The 22,164-nt window shown below is 43.7% G+C and overlaps 1 protein-coding gene across 8 annotated transcripts in view; it reads right to left on the bottom strand.

Annotated features, from left to right (window-relative positions):
- The window catches only part of LOC126531685 (juvenile hormone acid O-methyltransferase-like), a 224,335-nt gene extending 202,438 nt beyond the window's left edge, over window positions 1-21,897 (bottom strand). For 5 of the 8 annotated variants that reach the window (XR_008612757.1, XM_072288469.1, XM_072288470.1 and 2 more), the window contains exon 1: window positions 20,299-21,897. Coding sequence is in view for 6 of the 8 variants with exons in the window: in XM_072288469.1 (XP_072144570.1) it covers window positions 20,299-20,871 (573 nt within the window). In the remaining 2 variants the exon portion in view is untranslated. Of the gene's footprint in view, window positions 1-14,103; window positions 16,553-17,600; window positions 17,788-19,397; window positions 19,476-19,610; window positions 19,648-20,298 lie in introns of those variants that run through there. The other 3 variants (XR_008612758.2, XM_055071377.2, XM_050179343.3) reach the window with 3 other exon arrangements.
- Between the last annotated feature and the right edge of the window lie 267 nt (window positions 21,898-22,164).

Below are 22,164 nucleotides of genomic sequence, written 5' to 3'. Positions count from 1 at the left end.
GGTCTCGTGTATGCATAAAAAGAAAGCTATGGTGACTATTTGTGATTTGGCCAGATTCCTGGAATACAGAAAATAGGTCGGGTTACCGAACACTTGTATTCATTCACATGTGCGCTCATTCACCAGGGGCACCGGCCGTGGTTGCTCAGTGGCTATGGTGTTGGGCTGCTGAGCACGAGGTCGCGGGATCGAATCCCGGCCACGGCGGCCGCATTTCGATGGGGGCGAAATGCGAAAACACCCGTGTACTTAGATTTAGGTGCACGTTAAAGAACCCCAGGTGGTCTAAATTTCCGGAGTCCTCCACTACGGCGTGCCTCATAATCAGAAAGTGGTTTTGGCACGTAAAACCCCATAATAATAAGTTCACCAGGGGTGACCTATAAAAGCATAGGAAACGGCCAGTGAAATGACAACTATTTTCAGAACTAAAAGAAAGAAAGCCTAATCGCATCGATTTTCATTACTATTTATTTAAAAAGAAAGAAAGAAAGAAAGAAAGAAAGAAAACTAGGGGTGCTCGAATAGTGAAATTTCCGAATCGACAGAATACGAGTATATGAAAAAAGTTACCTTCCAATATTGCATATTTTCTCAGTACTGAACAAAGTGAAATATAACGTTTGTTTGGGTTGCATCTGGCAGGAAATAATGCCTATTTAAGTTTCATAACAGATTTATTTATTTATTTATTTAATCATACCTAACTGGGCTTAGGGGATGCATTGATTAAGAACGGGCATACGTGAAGTGTGTGTTCTACATATATTGAATATAAGGCATATATTAAAAACAAGTAGAAGAATATATAACACTGACAAAGATTGAACATTTCTAATGTCTTAGTTATAACAATCGCACTAAACACATTCTGCATGTAACGAATATCTGTCAATTTCGAATAGTAAATTATGAGCTAGGAAAGAAACATAAACAAATATTCGAATCGTACTCGTACGTATTTAGTCCTATTTGCAGACCCCTAAAAGAAAAGTCAAGCAATATATAATAAAATACAAATAAAAAGGAAGCGCCGCCTTCGGCGCAGTTCAGAACAGGTTAAATAGGGTCCAGCTGCAATGGCTAGAAGCTGTAAACCTTTCAGTTTTCTTACAGAAAATTTTCACAGAATTTTACCAACATAAAATTAATAAATTGCTAAAAAATAAATGAAATGAAATAAAATAACGACACAGTAGCACGCGCAAACAATGGCACGTAGAAGAAAAAATAAGAAAAAAGGAACTGACTGTAGAACAACAAAGTATCCTAGTCGTAGCGCATAAAATTGTCCGTGTTCTTACAAACACAGCCCCGTACTAATAAACATTATTTCAGCCCGATCCGTAACCTTCTCATAACACTGCCAGGTTAGAAAATTATTCATGCGCATATTTAATCATCAGCGCGTCCGATGACTATCGACCAAAGTATGATCGAACTAAGATAAAATGTTGAGCCCATCGTTGTCAGTCGATTTCTCGTAAATAAGACACGATCTCGTGTATGCCGTGTGTGTATGCCGTCTGCGTCCGTCAGGGCCGCGATAATGCAGGCATCATAAAACTAACATTTCTTTTTCATTCTTTTGTTTTATAGGTGTATATTCATGGTTACAAACTTTAATACACTCTAACTGTGGGTTAAATTAAATTAAATTATGGGATTTTACGTGCCAAAACCACTTTCTGATTATGAGACACGCCGTAGTGGAGGACTCCGAAAATTTCGACCACCTGGGATTCTTTAACGTGCGCGTAAATTTAAGTACACGGGTGTTTTCGCATTTCGCCCCCATCGATATGCGGCCGCCGTGGCCGGGATTCGATCCCGCGACCTCGTGCTCAGCAGCCTAACACCATATCCACTGAGCAACTACGGTGGGTTACCTGTGGGTAATGTTCACTAGACGTTAGTATATAGTCTGCATTTCGAGCTGTTTCAACCCACATTATAGTTCGTGTAAAAGAACCTATAGCTCATCTATTTCTCAAGTCTAAGCAACAGACTCTAGATGTCCATAGATTTCGTCGGAAAGAACGTACTTGCCTGTGACGTCTAGTTGATGTCTTCTTTGACTTAGGCATTGCGATCTAATTCGTACATCGCAGAGACATTTCTGGTATGCTGGGTTTATTGTAGCACTCGATATACCAAAAGCAGATGCTACACTGTTTTCGGTGCACGAGCCATCTGTGTGCACTTGTATCACAGCGGAAAGCTGGTTGTAACTGTGCCGCGACCGATTGGTGAAACTTCCCACTTCGTCTTCATTCCCTCGACGTTTACAAAAACACGTAATTCTGCATATATTCATCACGGCAGTGCTTCATGAGTGTGTTTAAAAACTGGAACAACTTATTCGTTCCAGGCAGATTTTAATGTAGAGTTCATCTATTTATGGCTGGCAACACTTAAGAAAGCTCGTGACATTGTTTTCACGCTGGAAGTAAATGTTGTGAATAGGGGACCTCAACATGTATTTTCTAATATTTTTCCTTATGTCAAACTTCTTCTTGCCAACGAAAAAAAAAAAAAGAAGGAAAATGGAAGTCACGTCGTCCATTTCCGTCCCGGACCAGAGATCTATCTATACGCATGCCACCGGCCGCAATAGGAGTCCCCGCTACTGCAAAACGTCAGTCCCCATACCAATTACATTTCTATCCGGAACTTCGCGCCTTGCGTATAAAGGCGGACCTGTCCATATATATAGATATAGGGGGAATCATAGTTCCACGGACGAGGTACACGGCGTGGCTATAGAGTTGGTCGGACGGCTAGAAAAGAAGGCGCTATCGTCCTGAGAAAACCGTGAAAATAGATCAAGAAGTAATGAAAAAAAATTTTTTTTCAGCGTGGAAGAAAATGAGAACGAGAAAGAAATAACAAGGTCACGGAGCAGACAATTTGCGGATCAAAACACACTGATAAACGAAAGCAGCCTGTAGGAGCCCATCAAATGAAACAACGCGGTATACAGAAGACGCCATTTTTCGCATGTTAACACCACCAAAATTCTAAATAGAATCAATCAATCAATCAATCAATCAATCAATCAATCAATCAATCAATCAATCAATCAATCAATCAATCAATCAATCAATCAATCAAGAACAACGAAAAATTGGCTGCGGCTTAGCTGAGCTAACACTGGATATGCAAAGCAAAAGCTTGGTTTAGCCTTGTTAAGTCTTGGGCTCACTTGGTTAACCTTTGATTTAGCTGTAATTATTTTACTTAGGTACACATACAATCATCATTAAGCCAGTTACGGCGGCTGTGCCTAGGTCGGTGTCTAGACCGTAGAGTTTTGTATGAAGCCCCATGGTCTAGACATGACTGTGATAAGGTTTGGGTAGACACGCATCGTTCGACTGCGCGACGCCTAAGACGCCTCACTCTCGTCCATGGCCAAGCTCGCACTGACTATACTCCGTTTCATACATCAGGTGCAACGCTAGGGAAAATATGCAAATAGTCCGGTCTACAAGTTCTATCACTCCGCGCGTTCCGTCTATGTTTCCCCGCGCGCCAGCGGCGTTTGCTCGGTGACCCAGCTGCGGAGAGCGTATGCACCAAGCCGGCGGCGGAGCTCGGCACGCGGGTCACGTGATGCGTTGCCAAGGCTACGGCGCAATTGCGGTCAAATAAAGGTCAAATTGCTGGCGACGGCGAAACTCGCCTCGACGTGGTTAGTAAAGCTCTCGCTTTAAAAACAAAAATAGAACGTTTATCATGATACATACACTGAAAAAGATTGCACGTCAGCATCGGTGAACAAATTGTTTCTGAATTCGAAAAATACCCGCCTCCATTCTACTCTGTGAAAGTGGATGTACAGCGAAGCTGTTGCCGATCTCAGGCAAGCACAACCGACGTTAGTCGTTACACACGCACCACCACCACAAGCAAACTACGTCACGTACGCACGCACGTTTGCTGAAGTGCAACACACATCCTCATTCTTCTAGGTCCTCCGCCAAGCGCAAGTGTATTATTGAACTAAATGAATGCTTAAAAGTAAATTGCATCAGAAAATGCGTGATGTATGACTTACACACAAGATGCAGACATGATAGCTTCGGAATGGGATTCGAATATACGAGGAAACATAGATATGTTACGCGGAAACTCAAAGACAATGCCCTTATCCATATGACGTTTGAGGTCTGACGGAGTGGCCGCGGCCGCTAGGTGGCGGTACCAAGGCAAATATACCTGGTAGCGAAGCTTCCATAGGAGCCCATGCGTTCAAAACATGGCGGTTCGTCGGTGGTTCATAGGGCTTAGCACTACCTGTACGTGAAGGGAACACTTCCGGCAGAAGAAAAAATAATGTGACGCCATATCCGTAAAAACAGAAGTGACGTCATTTTGTTTTCGAAAGCGCGAAATTTGTTTTGGTTGCCTGCCTTTAGAGCTATATATTCAAATGCCCCGCCATTCGACTTCCTGGGCGGTTCGAGCTTTCAGCGAGGAAAACAATGTAGAAAAAGGCCAGCCGTACGGTTGTCGAAGTCGCGCCCCTGCACAGAACATACTTGCTTTGGGGGCTGACGAAAGCTTTAGGTGTAGAACGCTGGTCTTATCTTCGGACGCCAAGCCCGTCGACCAGCGCAGTCTCACGAAAACAAATAAACAATTATCTGGCGGTCGTAACTCACTACTTTTGACTCTACAGGTTAAGAGCGATGAAGCTACCCGCGTCACCATATTCAGACAAACGCCGACAAGCAAAACAGCAGTACGTGTGAGGGGGGCGTATTTCAACAGGTGAACTTAACGAGCGCGCTTTTCTGCACGTTTCCAGAGCTGCAATGCATTGCGAGTGATAGCGGCGTCACTGCCCGCTGTAACGATGGGTGCTGAACAAAAAAGTACTTATTAAGAATAATAAAATGAAATAAACTTGTATTTTCTTTACTCGTCATGAAGATATAAAATTCACCTGGAATTTTATTTTCGTTGAATGAATCTAACTGTGTCTCCCTTGAATTAAAAAAATGCTTTTTGCTTTCCTAATGTTTGTTACCTCCAAACATAGTCGCGCTTCAATCGATGCTCCCGTAACAACCCTTGCTGATGTCGGTGACAATTTGTACTGAACCGCTTTTCGCCCGAAGCTTCGCGACCTACTCGGATCGACCTTGGTGATACCGTTAGCGCAGAATACTTGCTCATTAGGTCCACCACCTAGTGCAAGTGCGTTATAGAACTATTTGAATTTCCGAAAATGAAATGTGTCAGAAAATTGGTAAAGTACGACTTACACAAAACCTGCAGACATGATAGCTGGGGTTTGTAATTCGAAGATATAAGAAAACGTTATTTTGTTGCGCGGGAGCTCAATCACAAAGCCTTCCAGCGGCCGTTTGTTTTAGGGTGAGCACCCCACAAAAAATCCAGACCGACTAGAGGCTAACAGCTCCGCTGTAAAAAAAGAAAAAATAAATAAATATATATATATATATATATATATATATATATATATATATATATATATATATATATATATACTGTGTCAAGGAAAGCATGTGTCGCATTGAAAAAGACAAGTCCACTTGTAGAAACGTTGGCTACAGCTTTTACCTTGTTCTAGTTTTGCTCATCGTCTTGAATTTCTATCTCCCGCCTTCCCCATTTTTTTTCAATGGGGAATCGTCCTATAGCGCTATACTCACGGACAACTTTCTGTGGCAATGAAGGGAAAGCTATGGGCGCGTGGCTGCTGCACATGTGTTACGGCGCCATGTAGTCCGCCAGCGTTTGCAAGTGCTTCTGGTTGCGACCCTGAATCGACGCAGCTTCGCGTGCGACTGTTTCACGTTTGCCCAGACGCGGAAGGAAAAAGCCGCAAAATAAGTAAACATTTGCATTCAGTGGTGTGTTTTATCTCATTTAACTGTTGCTAATAAGGTGTTTATGTTTTCTCTTCCCCAGCTTACACTAAACATTGGACTCTTTTTCAGAAGTGTTCTAATTTGTGCACGCTTTGCCTCTGTAGCATCTCCTTCGTTGCCACAGAAAGTTGTCCGAAAGTATAGTATTCTTTGTAATGATTACTTGTGAAGCAAATACTGCACACCTGAAACCAAGACTGCTTTAGTTTATAACATAGGCAACTACAAAGAATACCTTGCCCACTATGACGGTATTCTCAGTAAAAAAATTTTTACTACCAATTTTGTGTTTTCCAAACAAAAGAAATGTTGCTGTATATAGTGCCTTTTTTTTCTGTTGCATAATTTTCCCGCTGACACGCTCGGCTCTATTCCAAAGCGTCCTCTTCACGAGCTTCTCCCTGTTGTTGCAGACACTTTTTCTGGTTGCTTGAGTTATACCCGCGTTCCTTGGCCGCGCAAACTCTCGCCTGCGTTGTAAGGCTCGGTTAAGGCCAAAACGAAACGCACCAATCATCTCAACGGGCTAGCCTGCCCGCGAGAAATTCATAAGGGTGTTATATGTCGCTTGTCGATGCATGCGTCTGCGGCGTAATTGTTTCAATATTAGTCTTCTGCACTAGACGTCGTGTGTTCGAATCCTGCCGCAGGGCAACTTTAATGGTGCTTGTTTAATTATTTTTAATACCGCATTTTGTTTAAAATTAGAAGTTTACAAAGTCACGAAGCCCTTTGAAAGCAGAAGGACGAAGTTGAATCAAATATATGTATTAACCATCACTTCCGCACAGGTTCATGCGCCCACAAGTAGGCGTACAAGAAGTCTGCTTACTCAAAGAAATTAAAATATTCAAACCTAGATGGCGGTAGGGGTATTTTGGAACACGGAACGGAAGGACGAACGGAACGCAGCAGAAAATTACTTCAAGCGCCTAGCCAAAGAATACTGCGTGTTAACAGAAAAGCTGGAGCGTAGAAAGCAATGCAGTGCCATTTTCCAACCACAAATAGAGATGAGGAGATAAGGCACCCGCACAAATTAGGCGGACAGATTGAAGGGACAGAATAAATTAAATTATGGGGTTTTACGTGCCAGAACCACGATCTGATTATGATGCAAACAGTGGGAGACTCCGTATTGTTTTTGACCAGCTGGGGTTCTTTAACGTGCATGCACCTAAACCTAAGTACACGGGCGTTTTTGCATTTCAGCCCCATTGAAATGCGGCCGCCGTGGCAGGGAATTTCATCCCGCGTTTGAATGCTGTCACATGCAATATTAGGTGGTATATTCGAGCTGAAATAGCATGAGAAGTCACCACTACGCTTGCATTGCGGACAAAATAAAACCACAGCGTTCCAATTACATAACATGACAGAGGAAGAAAAACAAAGCAGATTGTGCTCATTAATGGATGAAACCTCATCTCGCACCACCTATGTCTATAAATAATTGCCTTACAATACGTGCCTGCTGCTGAACAACTAGTGCAATGACTGATAGCTTACTTTCTGTTATTTACTGTTGTACCGCGCATCAGTATGCAACGATATTTTTGGTCTGATTTTGTTCAACTATCATTAGAACTTTTATTATTGCACCCTTCTCTTTGTGCCGCTATTGCAGAAATCACGTACACTATCACGACTTTGTACAAATATCGTAATGAGCATCGAAGACCCAGTTGGTGTTTATGCTTGTTTTTGTGGACATGGACTCCTTGTCAAGCCTGTGTAAACGCTTTTTGTCTACGTCTCCTAGCGTGCCAGCAAAGTAAATAAACATTTTATTTGAGTTTATTTGGGTTGGGATTAATGTATCATGACATTATTACGTTTATTTATTTTTTAGACTGCGACTATCATCGCAATCTATCACAGCACTGTGTCAAGTGGAGCACAACAAACACCAATTCAGGATACAGCCTTTACTACCACTTGGGCAGGTCTGTTGTCCTTAAAAACTGCTTAGAACTGTTTTTAAGCCGTCCCTAAGAGATTCCTTAAAAATTATTCGCAGCCAACGGCTACGAATCCTTAGAGCGTTAGACATAGAGATGTGAATCGCGCCGCTTCGAAAACAGGCCAAGTAAAATCGCGAACATTGCCCTACTTTACTTGCGGATACATATTCTCTCGATAGCTAATTACGACTAGTGCACTGATAGGTTTAGATGTCCTGCAGAGCTGAAATTTTTAATTGGCAACTGAGCAGAGCGGTTCCGAGCAAATTAAGATGAGAACGTGCCGTGAAATGGAACGCTATCTCGTTAATCTGCTGACCCGATTTCCTGCGGACACAGGAGCCGTGTAAAGAAAACAAAAATTGCCCGCAGACAGGCAGGTGCATGTTAAACAACGGAGGGAGGTGCAACGTAAAGAAAAGTATAATGCTTCTCCGTGGTGTTTCGCGGATAAGTGCAACTTCAGCCAGTGCTGTTAAAGTTGTGTTTATTTTCTTCTTCTGTTTCACCGACTGTGTCATCCATCGCACTCGGAGCATGCGTATAATGTATTGCAAAGCCCAAATGCAATACACCTATGATCGACCCGTTTTAGTGCATAGCGTTCTTTGGCGAGTACCCCAGCAAATTTGGTAGAAAAGTCGTGCAAAATCATGCCTGTAAGGCAAGAACCATGACAGCTTCCCCATAGGAATACATAGGGCTCCATAGAGAGTACATCGGTTTGAGGTGGGTCAAGTTGAATTTGGGAGTGGGCCAACCTAAATTTTGAGGTGTTACGGGCGTTGGCCAACTTGAAATTAAGGGTTGGGGGGGGGGGGGCATTATAAATTTGGGGGTGGGCCAACTTGAAATTTAGGGTTGGCCAACAGGGACAGAAAAGAACAAACTATAGCCTGAACACAGGGAAAGGCAAGTACGAGCTGAGCCGAAGAATGGCCGGGATCCCGGCCGTGGTGGCCGCGACATCGTGCTTAGCAGCGTAAGGCCGAATCCACTTAGCTACCACGGCGGGTCCACCGTAATACGGTAGGTAAAATTAAGCAGTGACAATGTAGCAGATAGCCTACAGGTACTGCGGGCATAATCACCGTCACGGCATATGGTGTTATGTGAATCGTCATTCAGCTTCCTGCAAAGGGTAGTCGTCCAGCACGCTCGTGCTTCAACACGGTGCAATATACTGCCACGCGTGAGTCTTGCTAACTGCACTGTCGCTCTGTTTTTACGACGGAGTTTTCGGTGGTTGCTTATTCTCAAGATGAGGCCGCTGACGGACAAAGCATAGGGGAAAATGGAGCATTGATTTCTCAACAAAAAACACTCCTTTAAATAAATAGACGCGCCCAGTGCATGCAAGCAGTAGTAAAAACAAGTATACACAAAAAAGTAATCGAAGCATTTTTGAAGCATTTTTCGAACTCTACGAGTATTTAGTAGTAGCTAGGCGTTATCGTGCAAAGAACATGCTACATAATGGACAGGGAATGTCAAGTGCCAGCAAAGGAAGTAAACTTGCATAAAAGAAATCTACGCACGTCTAGAGAAAAAACAAAGAAAAAAAAGATAAACAACAGCAATGAAAAAGGCTTACATGCCATTGGTCTGTATCGGGTGTCGTGAGTGGTTTGTTCACGCTCTTGAAGGTTTCATTTTCTTCGCCCGTAGGTGTTTATTGTTAGCTGAAGCAAACGCCGGAAGGAGCACTCTTTTTTAAGAAGGAAGCAAAAATAATTTTATCGCGTTAAATACGCCTCTTTACAACGTTGGCCGCCTCCCGCTACCCAACCCTTATATTTCGCGAAAAGGACAAGGCACGGTTACTATACAGGAAGGCACTGGTTTTCCTATTGCAATTGCTTGACTGGGCCAGTACTGGCAAGAAAATGATTTTTTTCGCTGCAAATATAGAAGAAATAAAGTACAAAATTCAAAATAACTTGAAAACGGAAAGCTGGTCGAACCATTTCGCAACTCTCGCTTCCACTTTGGGCGACGCAACAACCTTTAAACAAATATATATATATATATATATATATATATATATATATATATATATATATATATATATATTATGTTCCATAATGCCGCAGCTGTTGTAAGAAAAGGCAGGAGGTACGAAAGCTTACTTTTCTGAGGAAATGAGTCCGAAATGAAAATGCCGTTAGCGCTTCGAGCAATTTCGTTTCTCTAGCGAAGCTCCTAGACGGGAGTTTTACCCGGCAGTTCAGCGCTAGCGCGCCTTTGTTCCTTCGAGCTTATAGTCGGAGCGCTTTCGTACAGCTGGACTACCATTTCGAAGGAACTCTACTTTGATGCTTTGTTGAAATATTTCCGAGTTCTCGCAACAATTCTTCCTATGTTCGAAGTGGTTCCGTGTCTCCTCGAGTGTGTCAAGCAAGGGTGTTAAAGCTAAAGCGAAAATGATTTCGGGAAGTTCACATATTTCTTCTTTTCTCACTTATTCTGCCCTCCCTTTTATTTCTATTAAACCGCCACGGCGGTGTCAGGTTAAAGGGTAGCACGGCCATAACTGACATGCTTGGTTTGTTATGTAACACTGCTACTGCTTCTTCGGCGACGTTTTCTCGCACCACTGGGTGGTTTTGTACAACAGAGCAGCGCCATGTCCAGAAACAACCATCGAAAAAAAAAACTATAGAAAATGAAGGCGACCTATATTTGCTGTTGACAGGTACACTAACGCGATCAATTCACCCGCATCCACGAGCTGGATGAAAGACGCGTTCCGTGACGACAGACTGCGCCAAATAACAAGAAAACTGCAATAGCGAGAATTATTTAGGTTCCTTGAACACATAGCTTCAACTAGGGCCCTCCGCTTTGAACCCTTTAAGCAGTGAATTACCAGTGCATGACTAGAAATAGTTAATCCTTTTGATGGGAAGTCACCTTCGGTCAAATGCATTAAATATACTAAACAGGCACCCTGCACTGGTATGGGATAGATTTCTTTGCATATTTATGATCAAAATCATCATAATTTTCGACGTTTCCCAAGACCAAGCTACGCCTGTTCTTTTCTATTTCACATAAGGCCGATTTTAGACTTAGTGGAAGTAAACATCTGCAAAAACAGGCAATCAAGAAAGTGTTTTCATGGCCGAAGTTTGTGAAGAACACGAGTTGATGCATGATTCTACGAAAGCCATTCAAAGTGACGAATTCAAGGTATTCCACATACGGCAGTATTTGATCGTACGCACAGCTTTGTCAGTAAGTGCAAATGCAAATCCGATATTTTTAACTATAGCAGCTCTGTAAAGCAAAACCTAATTGGTGCAGTTTGGAACGCAGGTATATCATTTGATTCCAAATAAATTTGCTGGGGCTGAAGGGGCCGCAAGCACGCCAAACACAGAAATGGCCTAAATGGAAAAATTCGTAAAGTGATATATGCAAAAATTATTTAGTAAAAAAATTGTGAGACAGCAGCCACATTTTCATATTTCAAATCCATGAATTGAAAATAAAAACTAAACTGCAATTAATATGTTTGCGACTAAAACTGCAATAAAAGCGCAAATTTGTAATACGAAAAGGGCATCTATGAAAGGGTTCAACAAATTATTTTCGCCTCGTCAATTATAGCTGGGGAGAAGAACTAGGACTTGCAGATAAATCGTGCACACACATTTTACAAGGTACTGTCGCATTCACCAATACTTTCCTTGCCTCACCGTATATACTTATCATTTTCAGGAGGGCAGGAACGGAATATTTAATCTGAACTGCTTAATTCAGTTCATCGGGGCACAGAATATATTTGGAAATTTCCTGGTTACAACGTACCTTTTAGCTACTGCGAGTGGGTTATTCTGCTGATACCCTGGGCTGTGAAATACAAAACATTGCTTTACTTCGGAAACGTTTTCTAAAGACATGCCCTAGAACGTAGAGTTAACTAAATTCACATTACCGCCATAATACCTCGTGAAAAGAAACAAAAAACTCAGAAATAAGGTCGTGAGAGTGAAAATTGACAACAGGAAATGGAACGCAGGGAACCACATCAACCCGTATCAAAATGGCGTCACAAGATTGCGGTCGCCGCATAAAGGGCAGGGAGAACAGTGGAGCCACGAAAATATATCTAAAGAATATGCACGCTCACTCTGGAAATTCATCGCGGCGCTGAGGCATTTCACAATAAGATCTCAATCCCGCCTTAACGGGTTGTCTAAAATTGGAAATCTCGAAACTAGCACACGTACTTCAAGCACTCACCAAAAAATTTCCACCACCACTGAGGCGACTGCTAAGAGTGCATTACATAGCTACGGGATCGAACGGCATGTGTGTGGGTCATAGAAACGCAATTATCGAGAAACCTTACCTCAGTTCTTTCTTACGTCACTTAGAGGGTTTGTATGCTATACCTCCAAAACTGTACGAGTAGAACGAAGCTTGCAAAAGTCAGGCATAATGAACGACACAGTAGCCCGTGTTACCTAGAACATCAGAGTGGCTGACAAGAATGATGATCCATCAGACGCGTTTGCTCATGCACCTAGTCTTCGCGCAACTTTAAGGGTCTTCGAGCAAGAATGCAGGGCCTGAAAAGCTTTTAGCCGTGAGCAGAGAAGATGGATTGTCTATCTTTGCGGGTGCTTTCTTTTTCTGAAAGCACAGAGATGTATCGCACTAGGGCCAACTTCCCTTAGCCTTTTCTATAATAAAAAACACAGCTAAACGAAAACAGTAAGATTCCTTCATGTGGCGGTGATGCATAGTTTTGGATAGCGCTGTAATGATTCAAATTCAAAAAATGGCACGTGGCCTTGGAAAGAGCTTTTAAGAGCACCATCTCAAAGCCTGCGCTATTTCCTTTACTTCTGAATTCCGATGTTTTTTTAAAACAGTTTATTGAATAAGGCACAATGAACAGCAAGTGAGAAGTACAATGCAGGAATGACTTTGCGGGTACTTGTAGGCTTGGTTGTGCGAGAAATGTGCGTGATGGCCTCGGCTTCTTGGATTTTCGAAAGTGACATGTGGAATGCATCACTTTGAACAGTGCCAAGCTGGGTTTTACACGGTGCGCATTGGCAAAAGTATAGGGGTCGAAATTTATTCTCATGTTATTTAGCGACAAAAAAGCCAGGGGAAGGCACTAGTTGCGTAGTAGCATTCATAACTAGAACGCATTTTGATGTCTATGCGTTAAGGACGACCTAGCGTGTTGCTTTTCCGAAGGTGTTAATGAACAAGAATGTGAAAAGATACATAACAAATGCGCCTACAACACATACTAAGTAGTTTTCTGTCCTTTAATTGGATATTCATAAGTTTATAGCATTGAAAATGTAAGTGTCGGCTCTAAGGGACACTGCATTGCCCGGTTCATGATAGCGATAAGCAGGCGCAGCGGCAGCACACCCGGCTAAATGCTATGTTCGTTTGTGCGTGGAGCGTTTGGGAGCGTTGAAATCACGGTGCGGAAGTGGATATGTCACGTGTTTTTTTTTTTTGTTTCGCGGACATCTGCAGTAAGAGAGAAAAAACTAATGCCTGATAAATAGAAAGTTAGAAACTGTTTCATCGGACATTTTGCAAACTGCTCTACAACCTTCTAATCTGAATTTTTTTACTAACTTCGTTGCCTCCGTAGTTTGTTAATTAATCTTTACCTATTATGCAATTAAGCTGATTAAAATATAGTGTGATTTACTCCATACCGTAGTCAGCAACATGCATTTGGTCGCGTCGTCTAAGAGTGCATCGGCACATTTTTAAACTCTGGCTAAAATAAGCTGGGACACCCCGTTTATACCATACATATCATCAGAACATTTGTAATTATTAAAGAAATAAAGATTGCCTTCAATGCGCATCACGAATGGGAAAGAGTGTTGATCTATATTTCTAAGGCTTTCAAAATAAAATTTTGAGAGCGCTCATATCCCACCCTGTCTACAACCAACAAGGGTGTCTGGCGCAAAGTTGGAGCTTGAGCAAATTTATTTTGCTTGAGATTTCTTGCTTGTATCTGGCCATCGATACAATCTTGAGATAAATGTATGGCCTTCTGTTAGGAGTGTCAGGCGTCTGCAGCTCTCTAACTATGCATCCCGCTTGTAGGCGTGGAGAACGTTTCTGAATCGGTAGTTGCTTATTCTGACTTCAACAATTACTTGAGCTCTCGCAGAAAAAGTATCAGCGGTGCACTTTGCCAGTTCTTTCTTTTCTTGGTTGTTTAGAAATTGGTACGGGGAGAAAAGATGCTTGGCAATATATTTACAAGATATATACAACGGGCAGAAGACAGGCACACAAGATGGAGGCTGTGCGCACGACTGTCGGCGATCCTCGTCTTCATCAGTCATTCATCATTGTTCGCTACTACAGCGCCTCGCAGCATGTACCACGGCAGCGAAGACGCTGTCCCGGCGCTTGGTAGGTTTCAGTGATATCGTTTCAGTCCAGCGACGTGAACGATATCAGAGGAAGATCGCGGTGTGGAGGTATCGAGAGGTTGTAACTTGTAGGTCACGTCTGTCACTTGACGCAAGGCACGGTATGGGCCTGAGTGGGGCGAAATCAGCTTCTCATAATATCTAACTCACCGTGCTGGTTTCCAAAGAAGCACGATGTCACCAGGGTTAAAGTGGGAATCGTGGTGACGAGCGTCATATTTGCGTCGTTGCTTTTCTTGGGAAGTGGTCCGACGTAGGCGTGCAATCTCACGTGTCTCGGTAGCTCTAAATATGGCATCTCGGGCATATTCTGACGTTGTATCGAGAACGGCTGGGAGGATCGTGTCAAACGGTAGTATAGGGTCTCGACTATACAAGAGAAAAAGGGGGAGAAACCAGCAGAATAACGGCGGAACTTATTGTAGGCGAATGTGAAGAACGGCCGAGCGGCACCCTAGTCCCGGTGGTCGGTAGAAACGCATATAGCCAGCATTTCTGTGATAGTCCTATTGAGCCGCTCTGTGAGGCCGTTGGTCTGAGGGTGTTACGCCGTTCTAAACTTGGGCTTCGTAGCGCAAGTGTGCAAGATACCCTGGACAACCTGCGAGAGAAAGTAGCGACCCCGGTCGGTAAAGAGTTGTCGGGGGGCGCCGAAAGTATCACAGCTCGAGGTGGAAGTCAGCGACGTCGGTTGCACAACTAGTAGGGAGAGCCCGCGTGATCGCGTACAGGGTGGTGTAGTCCGAGAAAGTACCAAAGAAAGTACCAGACAAACCGAGAAAGTACCAAATAAAGTCGTTCACAGCAGGCTCCAGGAGATCCGTCAATGCCAGAAGGTCTACTATAACCGTGGAACGATGCACCTACCGTCACACACTCCTGATGAGCCACTCACTACACGTGATACCTTCCAGCGAACCTGGTGGCCTGCTATTCTACTCAGGCAAGCCAACATGCCCCGTTCAGCAATGCTGAGAACCTAAGATGGTCGAGAAATCAGACCCACAAAAGAACGCCTGCGGGAATTAACGGCCCACCGCAAAGATAGTACGGCAAAGGCTTCCGAAGAAAGCTTCAGAGAAGACCACCTCTCTCAAGAGCTACGTTCTCGTCACAAGACCTGTCGATGCCCGCAACCTGAAAACCGTAATTAGTTTGTTTCCCAATAAAGGGGAGTTGTAGCAAGGCTGAATTTGCTGTCGTCACCAAGAACCAGTAATCACGTGATGTGTTACGTCATATTGCTTCCCTTTATATGTAACTTGCTCAAACGCAATAAACTCGTTGTTCGCCCAAGTGCTGATCTGGCTACATTATCCTGCATCACAGCTGCTACAAGAAATACACATGCTATAGAGACTCACTACCAGACTGCAGTTACCTGGATTAGAGACCTACTGCCGTACTATACACCGCACAAACATCCTCTATTTTCACTGCAGGTAATCAGTGAATTCATCAAAAGCGTAGATAAAAACTTGTTTTTTTCTCGTCTTTATATCTTTTTCGTAGTTTCGCATGTCTCACTAATTTCATTCTCCTCTGCCAGATGTATGTCCTACTCCTAAGACACACAACGCCCACCATAGCCTTGAGCAGTTAGAAAATCAAATGCGGCTAAAGCTGAGCGGTCTTATGTGTTGTTATGGTAAGTGTTGCATGTGCCATTATTTTTATCTTTAAAATTTTCCCAATAGATGACCTTGCTTCGTTTTGACAAATTCTTGTATATTTTCCTGCACCTCTCTGTGGTCTCAGAAACAACCGATGCGAAGCCATTCTTTTTTTCATGTGGTGTCACCTATAAAGCGACGATTTCTATCACCCCTGATTTTCCTATCACGTTGAGCTGTGTTTCGGCGTATTTTTTATCTACTCCGCCTGGCGCGTGGCGTAATTTTTTTTATTGTGCTCCTTTTCTACAATGATTTTTTCTTAAAAGTGGCGATGAACACCTATTATTTGCAACTTTGTCTCAGAGGCAACGTGTACTTGGATGACAAAGCGAAGCGGAACAAGAATATTCCGTTATCTCTTTTCGGAGAGTTGCAGCTGTGTCAAGCGGATCTGTACGGTCATAGCCCCGACTTGTAGGCGTGAATGACGTAAGTGAATTTGTGATTGCTGATTCGCCCTTCCGCAATTCCTTGAGCCCTCTTCGCAAGGATGTCGGCTGTGAACGTAATCAGTTCTTCCTTGTCCTCATCATTTAAATGTGGGTAGATAGGATTGTACGAAACAATGCGATCTGAAAATAAACAGGGGAGAAAAATTAAGAATTAGTGTCGGCCTTAACATAGCAGTGCAAAATTATTAAGCTCGCCATATAAATCCCTCGTCACCTCCCTCCCTACTTAAGTATCAGCAATGGTTAGAACCAGTGGAGGGCGAATACAATGTAATTTCAATCTTTGCTTTGCGAAATGTTTGTAGCCCAGATTTGGGTTTCTAATGAATAATATTTTAGCAACTTGAACTTTGAGTGTCCAGTTTATTAAGACTTGAGATGACTCAAGATGACTATCAAATTGTTCCTATGCGCCAAATCAGGAGTTCCAAAATTAAATAGCTGGTTTTAACGTGCCAAAACTGCACAATTGGCTATTATGGAGGCCGTAGTGGTGGCTCCAAAATAATATTAACCTTAGTCGAGGAACTGGAGTTGGGAAGGTCATGTATTGCGTCTATCAGATAGCCGACGGTTTGTTACACTAAGGGAATGGTTGCCAAGGAAAGGGAAACGCAGTTAAAGAATGACCAAGGGCAACGCTGTATGATGAGATACGAAAATTTGCCGGTTTCGAACGCAGTAGTTGACGAATGACAGGGGCAATTCAAGATTACCGAAAGAGCCCTCCTCATGGTAACGGACGTAAAATTGGCTAAAGATGATGGTAATGACTAGTACTAGAATGATGAAGCTGCTACGTGATAATGTACGATCTTGCTGATTGCGTACGGCACAAGACCTTCGTAACGTACTGCTGGGAATGATTATTCTTAGCTCTCATCTGTAATCGTGAAGAGGTAGGTATACATTTCTCCAAACATAAGTAGAAACACCCTACACTTATGCTGTACAGACACGCGGAAATGTGGTAAAACAAGGGAACCAAGCCTAGGTTCGCTTCGTCCTTGGCTTTTGATGTTTCCTATGCTACTCTCAGCCTTTGAAATACAACTTCTATATACTGCTGCAACAGGAATGACTCGGCGCCGCACACGCAAAGTTGAACTGGTCAAAGAGAGACTAGCTCGCGGCTTACAGCACCGAAGAAAGACATAAATACACTTGCATTTCTTCATCGCTTTCTTTCGCCTACCGGTTGCGTCTTTGAGGTCCGGCACATTGACTACCGGAACGCGTAACACTTCGCAAGCCAGCGGCTTGAGTGCCGTCTCGTTGACGATATGCAGAAGGTGAGATCTCATGAGGCCCATGTCTGCGCTGCGAGCTGTGATGGGCACTTTATCAAGGAGGACCTAGATACAAAAAACAACAAAAATGAAGCCCCGCGACGGGGTGAGTGTGTCAGATAAACAACGCCATGCGAATACGTCTTATGCTAACAAAAGTACTTGAAAGGAAGTCAGGACTATACTAATTTACGCAGATGTAAAGTGACATCGAAAGGATAACCTGGTAAGGTCAGAAAGCTGATATAATTAATGGGGATGCATGATTTAAATGAACAGGCATAAAAAACACAGATGCAAAATGGACGAAAGGAACTGCCTTTACTGCAGCAGACTCGGATATTTTCTTGTTTCATTTCTTTTACGCCACAGTACAACATTTAAGTTTACAGTCGGCGTTTGTGCTGCCCCCGTTGTCTCTCTTGGTCCTTGGTTTTACGCCAACTTTAAAAATTTACGTATTGTGCCGAACTAAACAATTGATAATCATTCACTTCATCAAGCTGATATGTGAAGAATAAAATGAATGTTAGTCTTACAGAGCGAAGAATTATGGTACTGTCTGTATTCCATCACAGCCGCAGCGTTCGACATACTCAACATGATTGACTTGCCGCACGTCAAGGTCTACTGAGAACAACTGTACCCGAAAATGCTACCCGACACATTAGGTCGTGTGCTTCTACACCATAAATGTGTGATTGACTTGGCAGTTTCAAGCAATGATTATTTACTATAGGCGGCAAAACTCGGAGTTCCAATACCAGGTAGTATAAAAAACTGAATTGAAGTGAATAGAATAAAATTGAATTGAATAATATAAGAATTGATTTGAATTGAATAAGAAATTGAATTGAATTCCTGATCATTTTCGAAAATTTGGTATTTCTTCATCCGCTTTCAGAACTGATTTCATCACCTTCACCCACTTGAGAACATTATTCTTGCATTTTCACAATACTCTACCCGCGTTTATCCCACTGTACATTTGCAGTATACGAAGCAAATAGGTCACGGCACCCATAGCAACCATGTTGCTGCAGTTTATATGTCCACATTTGGCCAATCACGCAAACCATTTCTGGACATCATTTGTAGTCCGTGTCGCCGATACTCTTTACTTATTTTCATGCTTTCTTGCTGCGATAGATTGTATACGGAAACGAGTAAGTGTGAGTGAGTAGAGAGGCAATGCCGAAAAAGAGAATGTAGACGTATGGAGGGGGGAAGGGAATCTACTACATCTCAATGTTGGCTGCATTAAGCATTTTTTTTTTTGAGGTTCTCACATTTAGCATAAGATGTTTTCTACGCAAAACTTTTGTTAAGGTATGGAAAGCTGGTTTTAGTATTAAGGTATTGAGGACAACATCACGATTCTTGTCTTACGGTAGGCCCATGGCTTTGGCGACCCCAGTTGACTTGAAAAATAATGAAACAAAGGTTTTACATACAAAAGCTTCTGAGTGCGGTAGGTCAACGTGGACAAAAATTAAACCGCACACACACAGACACGACGACGTCACCACTTGGTATTGTGTATTATTGAAGAATATACATAAAGAAGGGCGTCAGGCTGGGAGATAAAATCTCTTCACTGCTATTCACAGCGTGTTTACAGGAGGTATTCAGAGACCTGGCTGGGAAGAATTGGGGTAAGAGTTAATGGAGAATACCTTAGTAACTTGCGATTCGCTGATGATATTGCCTTGCTTAGTGACTCAGGGGACCAATTGCAATGCATGCTCATTGACCTGGAGAGGCAAAGCAGAAGGGTGGATCTCAAAAGTAATCTGCAGAAAACTAAAGCAATGTTTAACAGTCTCGGAAGAGAACAGCAGTTTACGATAGATAGCGAGGCACTGGAAATGGTAAGAAAATGCACCTACTTAGGGCAGGTAGTGACCGCTGATCCGGATCATGAGACTGAAATAATCAGAAGGATAATAATGGGCTGGGGTGCGTTTGGCAGGCATTCTCAGATCAGATCAGCTTGCCATTATACCTCAAGAGAAAAGTGTATAACAGCTGTGTCTTACCAGTACTCACGTACGGGGCAGAAACCTGCAGGCTTACGAAAAGCGTTCTACTTAAATTGAGGACGACGCAACGAGCTATGGAAAGAAGAATGGGTGCAACGTTAAGAGATAAAAAAGAGCAGATTGGGTGAGGGAACAAACGCGAATCAATGACATCTTAGCTGAAATTGAGAAAACGAAATGGGCATGGGCAGGACATGTAATGAGGAGGGAAGATAACCGACGGTCATTTATGGTTACGGACTGGATTCCAAGGGAAGGGAGGCGTAGCAGGGGGCAGCAGAAAGTTAGGTGGGCGGATGAGATTAAGAAGTTTGCAGGGACAACATGGCCACAATTAGTACGTGACCGGGGTAGTTGGAGAAGTATGGGAGAGGCCTTTGTCCTGCATTGGGCGTAACCAGGATGATGATGATGATGATGATGATGATGATGATGATGATGAATACCTATAAACACCTGCTGGTGAGGGCATGCTACATTGAGTTGGAGGGAAGGAAGGACAGGGATATAACTTATAATTTCCGTGAATCCTTACCTGAGCGTATTGTTTCCACCGCGGAGATTCTGCAAGGGCTATGAACACTTCGAACATGGGGATGCAGTGCTCGAAGATGACAAAGCACTCCCCTCCTGGCGCTATCATCTTCTCGATGTTCTTCATAGCCTGAGCCCGATCCTTGACCCAGTGGAGCATGTTGAAGGAATAGACACGCGCAAAAGGGCCATGCTCATTCAGGAACTTGTTCACATCGTCTTTCACGATATCGAATAGGACATAATCGATCATGTCATGCATGTGATGAGACCGCGCATATTCAAGCATAGCCGTCGAGTGGTCCACGGCCACTAGTTTGCGGCACTCATGCTGGCAGCGCGGTAGCAAGTAGCGCCGTGTGAAGTTTCCTTCGCCACAGCCGATGTCGAGAAATGGAAGTGCCGATAGTTTGCTGTCACTGAGGTCTATCGGAACGAACGCGTTCATGAAGGCGTCGAGCACTTGTGCAGAACTTTCCCGGTAGCATCCCATGCTGGCGCCGTATATTTCCGCTGACTCAACTTCGACAATAGAATGTGGAGAGTTATTTGCAAGTTCTGAAACTGAGCCCATCCTAATAAATGAAGCGAAATTCTGTAATAAAAACGAAACACAGGAGGTGATTGAGACACGATCGCTTTGACTCACGTGGGATTGGTGTCACGATGGATGAGAAGCTATGACACGATGTAGTCATGCCTGAAGAAGGCGCAAACGAATATAAAGGCAATGCACCCACGCCAATAACATTTTTCTTGCTTTGGTTTTTGAGAGGGGTTTTGAAGACTAGACTCGTAGGCCCACGTTATCAAATTCTCAACTCTTTGTTGTCAAATCTTTGTTACGGCGTACGGTAAACATGACAGCCGAACCACTGGAATGCAAAATATGAGCAAATATTCCCTGTAGGAACACTCCCGTTGTTTACCAATAGGTGCCTTTCTTTCGGAAATCTTCTTGACCTTTAATAATGACACAGCTGCGCGTGACATCTCTCCAGTATAACGCCAATGACTGAGTAATGTGCTTAATGGCGTACGGAAAACAGGTTGATAACGCAGATGGTAGTAAGCGACACGCGCCGCTAAAATGTGAAACTCTGAGTAGGGGCCTAGAGGGATGTTTTTCCTCCCTGTGACGTCAATCCTACTTCTCTGATAAGACCTTGCAATATCATATTATGGCCACTTTGTTCGTTCTACATTTATTTCTCGACTCCTTATCTATTTCTGATATGTTGGGGGAGTTTTTAGGAGTTTGTATTGCTATAGGAATTATAAAGGACATTGCAGGCGCATTTTTGCCTACGTCATCGTTGCCGCCGGCGTCGCGGTGATGTTCCGCATAACGTCCAAGGGCAATAACACCGTCGCCCCGTGTCGTATGCTGTACGGGCCAGTAAAAGCACGTGAGGGAAGCCGACGATCGCGGCTCAATCTGGCGCGTGCGAAAAGAAAGGGGAGAGCAAGCGTGCCGTCTTACGTCGCGCGAAAGGCCGCGGGGGAGGGGGAATGGGAGGGAAGGGCGGCGCCGTTGTGCCCCGGCAGCAAGTGCGCGTTTCGCGACCGGGCTCAAGGGTAACTGACGATCGCGGCTCAATCTGGCGCATGCGAAAGAGAAAGCGGAGAACAAGCGTGCCGTCTTACGTCGCGCGAAAGGACGTGGGGGGGGGATGGGTGGGAGGGAGGGAGGGAGGGAGAGGCGGCGCCGTTGTGCCCCGGCAGCAACTGCGCGTTTCGCGACCGGGCGCAAGGGTAACTGACAATCGCGGCTCAATCTGGCGCGTGCGAAGGAGAAAGCGGAGAGCAAGCGTGCCGTCCTACGTCGCGCGAAAGGCCGTGGGGGGGGGATTGGAGGGAGGGAGGG

This window comes from Dermacentor andersoni, chromosome 5, assembly GCF_023375885.2.
Source record: "Dermacentor andersoni chromosome 5, qqDerAnde1_hic_scaffold, whole genome shotgun sequence".
NCBI classification, from domain to species: domain Eukaryota; kingdom Metazoa; phylum Arthropoda; class Arachnida; order Ixodida; family Ixodidae; genus Dermacentor; species Dermacentor andersoni.
Note: the sequence above shows the minus strand (reverse complement) of the source record. Positions and strands in the feature narration are given on the sequence as shown.